General features: G+C 37.5%; 1 protein-coding gene across 2 annotated transcripts in view; it reads right to left on the bottom strand.

Annotated features, from left to right (window-relative positions):
• dennd5b (DENN/MADD domain containing 5B) overlaps positions 1–12077 on the bottom strand; it is a 63029-nt gene that overhangs the window by 11514 nt on the left and 39438 nt on the right. Inside the window, exons 9-15 of one of the 2 annotated variants that reach the window (XM_044021301.1) lie at positions 10468–10558; positions 10084–10194; positions 7163–7294; positions 6900–7052; positions 3852–3933; positions 2011–2092; positions 1107–1235 (exon numbers count right to left, since the gene is read on the bottom strand). In XM_044021301.1, coding sequence (XP_043877236.1) covers positions 1107–1235; positions 2011–2092; positions 3852–3933; positions 6900–7052; positions 7163–7294; positions 10084–10194; positions 10468–10558 — 780 coding nt within the window. The remainder of the gene's footprint in view (positions 1–1106; positions 1236–2010; positions 2093–3851; positions 3934–6899; positions 7053–7162; positions 7295–10083; positions 10195–10467; positions 10559–12077) is intronic. The other variant, XM_044021302.1, reaches the window with a different exon arrangement.

Raw genomic sequence — 12077 nt, 5'->3', positions numbered from 1 at the left:
AACCCACCTGTTTAAAACAGACTACTCTGTAATCGCACTCCATTTGTCCTGTTTACTGTTTTTTGTATTGTTGTTTGTTTGTTTTGAGAGTGTCCATGAGTGTTGAAAAGGTGCTTATAAATAAAATATATTATTATTATTATTATAATCTCATCAACTGCATATTCTTCAGGAGATACACAAAGTCATTGTTCTCATAACCATGGCCTGAGTTTCCAAATTGTATGTCTGTTTACAGCTTCAGACATGCTGAGGTTGTTTTGAAAGTTGAGTCCTTCCTTGTCACTTTTTTCCTAGCAGATTTATTTGTTCCTTTAGCCTGTGTTGCTGTTTTTAACCCTCTTCCTCCTCTTCAATCCTCTGGTCAATACTTTTATCTTCCTCACTGCTACTATCAAGAGTTTCCTTCATCATGCTCTGCAATGGAGGTCCAATCCTTATCTTCCATTACATCATCTGCCAATTTATTTGTTCTTAACATCACATTTAAATATTTCATTTGTGTAATTGATTCATCAAAACATTGCATTATGCACTATGGTAGAGATAATGCATATTGCACCAAGAAAAAAGTTCAATCACAATTGAGGTATTTACCACTACCCTTTGTACCTATAAACTAAAATGAAAAAAAAAAGGAATTATAAGTTGCTTCAACAGAAATATTAGTCTATCTTTGACAGTCTATAAGCTAAGCAAGAAAGCTAACACAAGCTAAAGTCTTGTTGCACTTCAGGCAAAGTTCTGGTGAAACATAACCAGACTTAGGAATGAGAAATCTATAACACTGCTCAAAGTTCGCAACGATTGGTCTCTCACGGCTTCTCTAAGGCGGGCATGATGCAGACTAGCAAATAGTGTGATTTGGCTGAGAAAAAAAAAACGGTGTGTCCGTGCAAGAACATAGAACAGCAATGGTTTTTCATCATGGTTTGGGTTCTTGCAGTCTTAGAAGTGGGATTGATGTGTGTGGGATGTGTGATATATGGCATGATTTGAATGGCCTGTGGTAATAAAGTGACTAACACTTCTAGGCATTTAATAATAATTATAATAATTAGCAGTGCATTGTGTATGAGCTTGGTTGATCAAAAGGCGCCGCTCACTTGGTTAAGGCTTGTCGGGACAGCAGCTGTTTGAAGTGCTGAGAGAGCAGCTTCTTCTCCAGGGACAAGCGGATCCAGGCTCTTGCTCTGCCCACGTCTGTTTTGATCTTGGACATGCTCTGGATGTGCCTGAGGAGACACAAGACAGATATGAAAATACACCCTAGTAACATTCTAACTTTCGGAAAGTGAGTAATGGACAACAAATATTTAGTTTCCATTGTTCCCACTCCCATTTACATGCTTTACTTTACTATTCCACTCAAAGAATGAAGCTGATGTTATGTCATTACATTACATTACATTACATGTCATTTAGCAGACGCTTTTATCCAAAGCGTCTGCTAAATGAATGAATGTCTTCCTTTAGTTAACATTTAATAAAGGTTTTTGTGTCTGTAAAGTTAATATAAAGAATTACCTAAGCATACTTTACCTTCATTAATACTCCAGTGACCCTTATTGTAAAGTGTAAAACATGCATCCCTTCATTCATAAATTAAAGATAAAAATGAATATACTATGTGTATATATATATATATATATATATACATTTTTTTTTTGAACAATCAGGTGAACAATCACCTGATTGTATGAAACTGAAGGTTAATTATTGTGCCCTTATTGTAAAGTGCTCTAAGTAATAATTAAATGTAATTTTGTTTTTTCATTTTTGTGAATCCTACTTAGTCATCCATCCGTGTGTGTAAAGTATTACATTAGATATTGTGGACTGCAAGTTGCTGTGTACTATATATTATATTGCTCGTTCTTTCCCACATGAGTGGTGAAATGAAATGTAGTGTAGTGAATTCAGAGGTGTACATTAACAAAACAGACAAAAACGTGTTCACATAGTTACATACAGTGGAGTGCACACATGAACACAAACAAAAACTTGTACCTCATGTCCTGTGTAAGAGACACACCGAGTGAAGGCATCATGGTGGAACACTCAGACCTCCTCCTCTCAGGAACATGTGACACTGTTGAGGAGAAATAAAGAAAATAAGCAAGTGGAACAATCAGAAAACTGATAGGATGCGATTAGATTGAGTTGGAGAAATTACAGAGAGAGGGGTCGTAACTATTTTACGGGGGTAGAGTGGCAGAGCAAGTCGTCTTTCAACTTGAAGGATGTGGGTTCGATTTCAGTTCGGCAAGTCTACATGCCCATGTGTCCTTGGGCAAGACACTTAACCCCACATTGCTCCTGACAGCTCTGTGATTGATTATAAAAGATGTGAGTGATGGAAAAAATGCGCTAAGATTGAGGGTAAAACCAAGTTAAAACTATACAATTTTCAGGATCTACTGTCCAGTACACACAACATGGCACACTGTCATGTGATCAGGAGTCTTTGCAGTGAGTTAACACTATAGAGCTCCGAACTCAGTTTGCTCACAGCGCCATGTTGGCTGGCAAAGCTCCTGAAAAATGATTGGTACCAGTGCTGGTTTCAAGCTTTGAGAGTTCACTGTGGACCTGTGCACTATATTTCTTTATTGCAACATTATTTCCCTTTCTTTCCCCTGGCTCAGTTCATTCTGTCTCTGTTTCTTTTATTATATCTAATAATACAACATCTTCTGTTTACGCGTAGAGTCGTTTCAGGGGGTTCCATGTGGACGGAGATATTTCCTGAAACAATGCCGTCTTTACGGGGATATTTTGGAAAACGGCAAGGAAAAAGATCATTTTCATTTCTGTGTAGATGTGGCCTAAGAACCCCTGCTCCCAGCGACCAATGCTCTTCACACCTACAGTATGTGTGAAGTACTGACAAGGCAGATTCCTCCCGTCTCATTGGCTGGATACCATTCCTCACTGGCTGAATGCATAAATATGCTTCACTTCAGCTATTTCCTCTTTCAACTGACTCCCCTGTGACAGTGGCTGTGTAAACTTTAAATTCACACACTGACTCGGCTTCACCTGCGTCAGCCTGTGTGGTTTAACATGGCATTGGCTCACTCTGTACATGATCCTTCATTCATTCACACTACATGATGTGCTTTGAACTTCCCTCCTTGCACACTCACCATTCATAACTTTCCCTCTCTCTCTCTCATTTATTCTTGTGTGAGATCTTACTCACAGACGCCATCTTGTGTCAAACACGTGGGCCTACAGTCACGCTACAGTGCATGCATCCGTCATTTTGGTTCTGGAGTGCCCCAGTTACTAACTGTGTCACGTCCTTTCCTTCCATCACTTCCTTGTTTTGTCTTTGTTTACTTTCTGTTTCCCATGCTCACCCACACCCACTCATTTACACACACACCCATTCATTCATTCACTCACACACACACACACACACACAGTTGCCTTGATATTGTGTAATTTGATTAAATAATCCCCTGAAGTGAATACTCTTATTCACCTATGGGAATGCTCTGTGTCTTTTGTGCATGTATACTGTATAGACTGATTCCACAGGCATAAGTTGATTGTTTTTCCCCTTTCACCGTTTCAGGGTGGTGCCCAAATTTAGTAAAATTAACATTTAATTAATTGTTCTAAAATGTAATTCATTATAATTAATAAACAATTATTAATCAGAATTATTTACTTATTTTTATCAATCAAATTATTGCCAATAACGTTGTCCCCCAACAGTTACCTTTTCTGGCATGACCAGCAGAACCTCATTCATTTCTGAGGAACATTTTAAGTTTCGGGCTTTCAGTTGTGATTTGTGAATTGAATTGTGATTAGGTTAAGGTAAGGCATTAACTACTTACATTGTGAATCGGTCTGCTGCTGTTCCAGTTTCTCCTCTCGGGCCTGGTAGTGCAGAAGGTGGGACCACAGTGCTGATTTCCCCTGTGAGGTCAGAGAGGTTCACATCAAAAAACCACAGTCACAATAATCACACACAAAACGTTTTTATTTAAATAAGTACCAGATACTGATCTCTTAACCTCAATATCCACGATATGAATTTACTCCTGATGAGTAAATGTGGTCTCAACAAGCCTTGATATTTAGTTCAAGTAATACAAATTATTGGATTATATTTGTAATATTCCTATTATAAAAGTATACATATATCTTATGCCATTCTGTATCCTGAGTTTTAGTAGCCCATATTTTGATTTAACATAAATACCTTGTGTGTGTGTGTGTGTATATTCATTGCACCTTTCTGTTCTGTTTAATGATATTTAAAGCCCATGGTTATAATTATTCAGAAATATGTAGTGTCATAATAACTACATCACTGACGTTTATAACAAATCAAACCGTTTGAAAATCGGTAGAATATTGAGCAAGTTATGGTTATTTAAAAAGTCCATGTGCTACTGGTCAGCGTGGACGAGGCATCTACCCTTTATATATATCTATGGTCAGAAGTAGCATGCCTGGAGAAAGCCATGTATCCCAGAATGCATTTCGCCGGAACATACCAGCAGAGAAAACAAATATAAACCTGAAACAAATATTTTTCTGTGTCCCGGAATGCAGTTCTAAGATCATTTGAATGTGGTTTATGTATTAAGATATGACGTATTTATAGTTTGGGTAGCGACGTTGTTGTCGGTGATAAGCTCCGCCTCTTCGGTCTGAGAAAGAATGTTATAAGTAACATTTTTAACACTGTTCTAAACTACAGATATACAAAACCTTAAAATCAACCCTTAATTAATTACAGTTTTTCTCAGTCGCTTTGGTGCTTTTCTCAGATCAGAATGAAAATTCTCAGAACTATTAGTTCAACCTCCCCAACATTTAGTCATTTGTGCACATCATAGTAGCATTTTCTCCTTCCTCAGAACAGAACATGTATCAGTTGCTTTCATACAATTCTCTGCTGTTTTGTAACATTATCATTTGCTTATGTCATGTCAGTCAAAATGAACTACACTTATAGATGCTGAATAGTCGTTCCCAATAAAGCTAATAGTCTTCATTTCATTGCTTGAGTCATTACATACAAAGTTGTTGAACTTGTTATCAAATTCTGTCAAGCTAATTTTATACCTTTCTTTATAATTTTTTCCTGGAAATGTCTCCTAAATTGAACAATTGCTCTCAGGTGAACTTCAGCTTTCACTCATGAGGACAAGCCACTTGTTCACAGTCACTCAGGGATGAATCCCATGAGCCCTCACTTGGCAAGCATATATGAACCGAGCAGGACATAGTGTCTACCATTTCTACAATTCTGTGACACAGAATAGGAAGGTCAGCATCGTGGAAGAGGGGTGAGAATGCGGGGAGGAAGGGGAAGGGGACAAATACATAGGCGGATTCCTAATGAAATAAGGGCTACAGTTGTGGACCATGAACCACTGTGAATTCAATCATTCAAATATTTCGCAGAGAGAACAGGTATGTATAGTATTGGATAGTAATCAAACATCTCATGTTTACTGTACATTACTCTGCACCACACAGGATTGAATGACAACCTCGCATTTGTGCACAGCTCTACCAAAAGGGTGTTTCTTATGTTTGTTCTAAATAAGTGACTGTAGTGTATTTTTCTTTTGCACAATGCTGGAGAATTGCAAAGAGCATATACAGTAAAAACGTGAAACTTACGTATTCAGTGTCTTGTACTCACTTACTCCCCTAACTACAGCAATGTGTAACCTTACTGTAGTTTTCAAATGGCTGTACAAGTAGTGTATAGTGCTGCCACTGAGTTTTTTGCATTGGAAAACACAGAGAGAATAAACTGTCATAATGAAAACATGACAAAGCCATTTGACTCTCTTGTTCAAAACGATGGTGTCAAGGCTTCTCACTTTGATGACACTGAAGTTTTGCAGTTTGCACTAATTGTTTTGAGAAATTCACTAACTGCTGTGCAAATGTTAATAGTGATGTGAGAAAAGCACCAAAGCGACTGAGAAAAGCTGTAATAGCCGACAGATGTGCCATGCACGAAGCGAGCCGCATATTTCAACCTGTGCAGCGCAGTGTGAAAGGATCTGAACAATCAGCGAAGATGATCTGAACATTTTGTGAAATACATTAGAACATCACCTTAACCTTTAATAAGAACACAATTTATAACAATTTCATTTATAATGAGCTTTTGAATAATTCATTTTACAAGTGAGCGTAGTAGCGCACACACGCGACACACACGCGACAAATGTCAGATCAACCAGCTAGTAGGGTGAATATTTTGTAACTACGTAAAATAACATATTATTTTAAAAAATATGTTGTTACAAGAAGGCTTTTTAATTGTTGGATAGAACCCGGGTTATTAAACTGTGGTAACAAAAATACTGCTCTACTGTATATACCAGGGTCTTAATTGCCACTATACCAGTGTGTGAAGTATATGTGAGGAAGAGGAGGAGGAGGATGATGAGAGAGCAAATTATCTTATTGGGAATTAATCTGAATATAGGGAATTGTTTCTTAATGATGACTTTGGAATCTTGCCGGTTAATGATTATTCTGGTCGACCAATGTTTGGAACAGTATAATACAGGTTCAACATCTCTGTCTGTCAGAGGCTATTGGGCTGTTGCTCCAATGCTGTGTACATATAAATTGTAACATGTCACTCACTTAGGCTGTAACACTTCACATCTGTCGGCATTGTCAATTATTTTCTCCACAACAGGGTGTGCCCTGTAACTATAGAAATCATGTGGAAGACTAGACTAGACAATGACCTGATCACTTGCAATATATAATGTGAACAGTTGGTCAGGAAGATCAGATTCTAATCAGATATGCTTACAAATCCAATTTGGGCTGTGGTCTAAACAAGTCCTAAGAATGCTTAACATGAAGTGTGTGTGTGTGTGTGTGTGTGTGCTGACCTGTTTGACCTGCAGCCCATGGCTCCAGATCCTCTCCAGCAGATCACACAGGCTGGCTATCAGAGTGTTCTCCTCCAGCCCAGTGATGTTGGCATCACCATGGCCCAGCTCCACCGCCTCACGGCCCATCTTCTCCACCAGCATACGCTTCGTCTGAACACACACACACACACACATGGATTGACAGATCAAGAAAAACTAAATAGAATAAAATAAAAACACTGAATCTTGTGGTGGAACTTTGCTGTGTTTGTATGTGTCACCTTCATACGACACTCTTTCAGCAGACCTTCCACAAACTTCCAGTTGGTCTGTGCAATGACTGCTGGTGACAGATCAGAGAGTTTGGGTTGTCGCAGGCTTTTCCCCAGGCTGCGAGCCTCCTGCATGTACTTCTGAACATCAAACACAAGATGTTAGGGAGGTGGCAACTCTAATGGTAAGAATGACTCAGTAACGTCTGCACTCATCAGAGAATTTGATTGCATTATAAGCAACTTGAATTAGGGGAGCAACTAACGTTTTTTTTCATAATCGATGAATCTGTTATTTTGTGGATTAATCATTTGGTCCACAAAATGTCCGAAAATGTTGATCAGTGTTTTTCAAACCTGGAAATTATGATGTTCTTAATGTTTTGTCCACAAACCAAAATGATTTCTTTGTATATTAAGCGGAAAAAAACGGAAAATATTCACATTTAAGAAACTGAAAAATTATAGAAACATCTGAATTCTTTGAAAAAACACTCAAACCAATTAGTCAAAATTGCTGACGATGAAATTTGTAATCAATTCATTGAGTAATTGTTTCAGTTAATGCATACGAAATACGGTTTGATCTGACTAACTTAATGTGTGTGAAACTGGACACAATCCCTACTTTTGATCGTAACTCTTTATATCATTATACATTAGTACTGTATCACAAAATAATATTAATTATAATTTTGTAACAATTCAGAACAGTATTGTTACTATGACAACAGCTTGTAATTTAAATAAGGTGTGAAAATGGAACACTGACAGGAGGGAGGTTCATTTAAGGTTCTTGTTAAACATTTCAGGTGCCGGTTAAAGTAAAGGGGGTTAGGGAACATCTGTTCAGTAGGTGAACTTTAATGATAATTATAACAATATAGTGTATAGAGTTGAAGGAAATCTTGTAAACATTGGCTGTATTATCTAACGACGACATATGCTGTATGGTTCAGTTTGGTACAGTACAGTGCGGTTTGGAATGGTAAAGCCCTGAGAACAGTACCTTTATTTAGTAGGCGGAGAGTGGGCTGTGCCTGATGGCTGGATGATATTTATTTTGGTACGATAAACGAGCTAAGACAAGTTTGTTCATAAATGAAGCAAGTTACAGGGCTGTTCTGGTTTCAAAAGACCTGTTTCCAGTGTGTTTCGAGCAGATTGGTCGATGTATGGCCACAGGGCACTTCCTGTTTCATGGCGTCATAATACACCAAACTTCTGATGGTTGCCGTGGATGCCCTTTTGAATCTGCAAAACCCTTTCAATAACTTTTTGCCTTTGATGTGTCTAGTACAAATTGTTACATTTTTTTATGCTAAACACGTTCAGGCGAGTTTGCCAATTTACAAAGCGGCCCTAATCTAAAGGAATAACAATAAATTCCTTGCAGAAATTGCAGGTTTACTTGCCATTCATACACACTGGGCTCCTGAACTAACTGCATCCTTCTCCTTATGAAACGCAGCAAAGGTTTGTCCTCATCCAGAAGGCATAGCATAGCTTTAATATCTCCACAGTGGGCAATGGTGTGTTGGTGGAATCGGGATGGAGTAGTACTCCCAAGAAAGAGGGACCCAGTGTTGGGCCAGACAAAAGACATTTATTCAGAATATGTCCAATGTATTCAAAGGAGTAATCAAATACAATTCTGTATTTGATTATTTGATTTGTTGTTGTGTTTGACAATGTTATAAATAAATAGTTTCCTGTGATTGGTCCACCTGCTCACTGGATATCTTTTGAACACAGTTTATCAGACCCATGAAGCACTTTGTAGGCTCATCTGCTCAAGAATGCTGACTTGAAGATCACTCAAATTAGAAACATGATTGCTCTCAGAAAGTCGAAGGCAAGGTGTCAGGACTCAATGGAAAAGTCCTAGAATATTCAGGCCCTTCTTGGAGGAGTTGATTTCAGTCCAACAGAGCCATTATGTCATTGCTTAGAGTAAGTAAATAAAACAGAGGTAATTGTTTGTGGCAATAAAGAGAGGACAAACCAATAAGTCAATAATCTTGGTGTACTAAGATCAGGCTTTCAGTAGGCATATCAAATAAATAACCAGAACAGCTATCATATATATATATATATATATATATATATCATATCAGCTAACATATATCTAGAGTCAAAGGTTTTATGTCCCAAACAGACCAGGAGAAGCACATTCATGCTTTTATCTGCAGTAGGCTTAACTATTGTTACAGTCTTCTGACTCCCCAAAAAGCATTAAACAGCTCCAACTTATTCAGAATGCTGCAGTTTTAACCAGAACAAAAAGATCAGAGCACATTATTCCAGTTTTAAAGTCTTCATACTGCCTCCTAGTCAAACTTCCAGTGGAACTGAAATGAGCACCAAATGTGAATAGACCTATTTAAATCCAGGTTGAAAACACTGTGTTTCTCAAATGCTTACGCTTAACTCTTTCAAAGCATTTTTAAATTTTATTCAGTGAGTAAATTATTATTTTATGCTACTTTATGTTCCATTTTAGTCCAATTTCTTGTTTTCTTTTATTCATTTATTACACTGTACTCTGTTTTATTTATGTTGGGTTTTGCTCAAATAGTACATTTCACTGTTTCCAAATGTGATTTTTTTTTATGTGAACATGTTGATTTGTATGAATTGTACTACAAATAAAGCTGCCTTGCCGTTCTGAATTGAACCATTTTGTTTTTATGGAAACACGGCTTTAGCCTATATAAAGGTGGGGGCAAGACTTCTGTTGAGTGTTTATTGTTTACAGTTTTGTTTCCCACACCTAGTGAAAGTTTGGTTGATCTCTGCTGACAGCTTTATGACTACAGATAACATTTGAAAGCCAGTGCAGTTAACAAGGTTAATATGGGAATGGTTGGGGTGGGGGTTGGTGTTGTCTGTGAGAAGGAGTCCACAACACAGACTGTCCCTTCACATACCAGACAGGATGCAGAGGCAGATTTTTTAGGCAGTTTGATAGGCATAGGGGAAGCATTGTCCCACTCCCAAAATGCCATGGAGTTTTGCAGGACCACACAGCCGTCCACCTGCTGGGAGACGGGCCCAACCGGCAAGGGACACACAGACAGACAGGAGAGGACAGACACAGGAGGAAATGGAAAAAGAAAAAAAAAGCAGAGAAGACAGCATGCACTTGAAGAAAACTTAAAGATTGAAAACAAATCAAAAGCTAAATGCAAAGACTATTTAGTTACATAACACTGACAAACATAAACATGAGAATGAGAGAGAACATATACGTAAAGCTGAAGAACAGAGGAGGGGAGTGGACTGATTTATAGGATTGTATTTATTTGTTTTACCTCCTTCAGGTCCTTCTCCAGGTTCAGGTGCTTTGTTTGTTGTCTGTGGCGCTCTTTCCTTTGCTGAGCTGTCGCTGTCCTGTGAGACCACCTGCAGATCAAACATGTCATGTGACAACTAATTAATCTGTGTTTGTGTGTGTGTGTGTGTGTGTTTAAGTTAGAGATCTGAATTTATGAGGTTTGTTTCGCCATAGCTCAAGTGCCAAGTCAAGTCTTGTTTTTTCTCCTTCTGTTAAAGAAATGATTTTGTTTTCATCAAGTTTAGTTTTTCCTTCTGTTAAGAAGCAATTTTGATTTTGCCTGCTATTTCAAGAGGAAAATAAAGACTCTTGAAATCATTCATCATGCCTCCTGTCTCGTGCATTTGGGTCCAAGCAGTGTATTCACCGTTCCTAACATGGTTGGAGACTAGCATGCATGACTGCTGATGGAACTAGCCGTCTGCCACTGCTACTCCAACAGGTGGATTGTGGACAGGCCAGTTACAAATCATTCAGGGTCAAATGAAATAAAATATCATACGTACAACCCCCCCTGGGTTACCTGTAATCTACTGTTAATTTTACAGCTGTTCTATTGTTATCAATGTTTCAGTATTTTACTGTAATTATACTACTCAGTCTTTACTGTAACTATTGTTATTTGTACTGTAACTGTTATTTGCCTTAAGAATGAGAATTTACTGTATTCATCCCCAGAGGGAAATTCTTCTGTTACAAAAAGCACTTGAATAAATATGAACAACAAGAAAGTATACTAGAGAGTTAGGAGGATCAAAGATAGATACATATTTCTAATATCAAATCAAATAAAATACATTTAAGTGGCTCTGTGGTGTAGTGTGGGTGGATCAGTTTGTTGCAGAATGAGCTGAATGATGATGATGATATGCTAACTTTCAGGTTTCTAAATAATTAGCATCACAGTCAATACCTCATGCACAAAGTTGTGTCATTCATACATTATTCAAGCACATCAGGTTGGTTTGTTGTTCAGAATAATAGCAGTTGCTCACATGCTCTTTTAAATACAAATGCACTGTTAAATTAAAATGTAATTTTCATTGTCACAATTATCATTTTTAAATTGCAATGTAACCACATCTAGGCAACACAGGAGTGAAAAAGAAAATAATATATTATATGGAAAAGTTGAGATGAAATACAAAATCAATTATGCAACCCAACATTTATTTTAGCAGCATCAACTGAAAACTGTGCTTCTTTTGATTTTTTCCCCCATTATCGTATAAATTTAATGTACATAACACATTAAAAATTATAAACTGAAGGTTCTTGCCACTGTGAGTACTGCTTGTTGTGGGACTGGCAAGCAAATCCTACCCACTATATAAAAATAAAATATATATTTTTTTGAATCATCAAACCATGTAAAAACGAGTCAAACCTAAATTGTGAACACATGAATACTTAGGCCAAAAAAGTGCTTCAGTGTGACAAATCACAATGATATAATACACAGGCAAGAGGCATTGACGTTTCAAACTAAAGGACGAGACTAACTCAGCTCTTCTAGCATTTTAATTTTTTTTTTATGTCTGTGATATTTGCTTCTGGGACAATTGCATCTTTGATGTAATTGAAGAT

Source organism: Solea senegalensis, linkage group LG3 (genome assembly GCF_019176455.1).
Source record: "Solea senegalensis isolate Sse05_10M linkage group LG3, IFAPA_SoseM_1, whole genome shotgun sequence".
NCBI classification, from domain to species: domain Eukaryota; kingdom Metazoa; phylum Chordata; class Actinopteri; order Pleuronectiformes; family Soleidae; genus Solea; species Solea senegalensis.
This window is presented reverse-complemented; position numbering and strand designations above follow the sequence as displayed.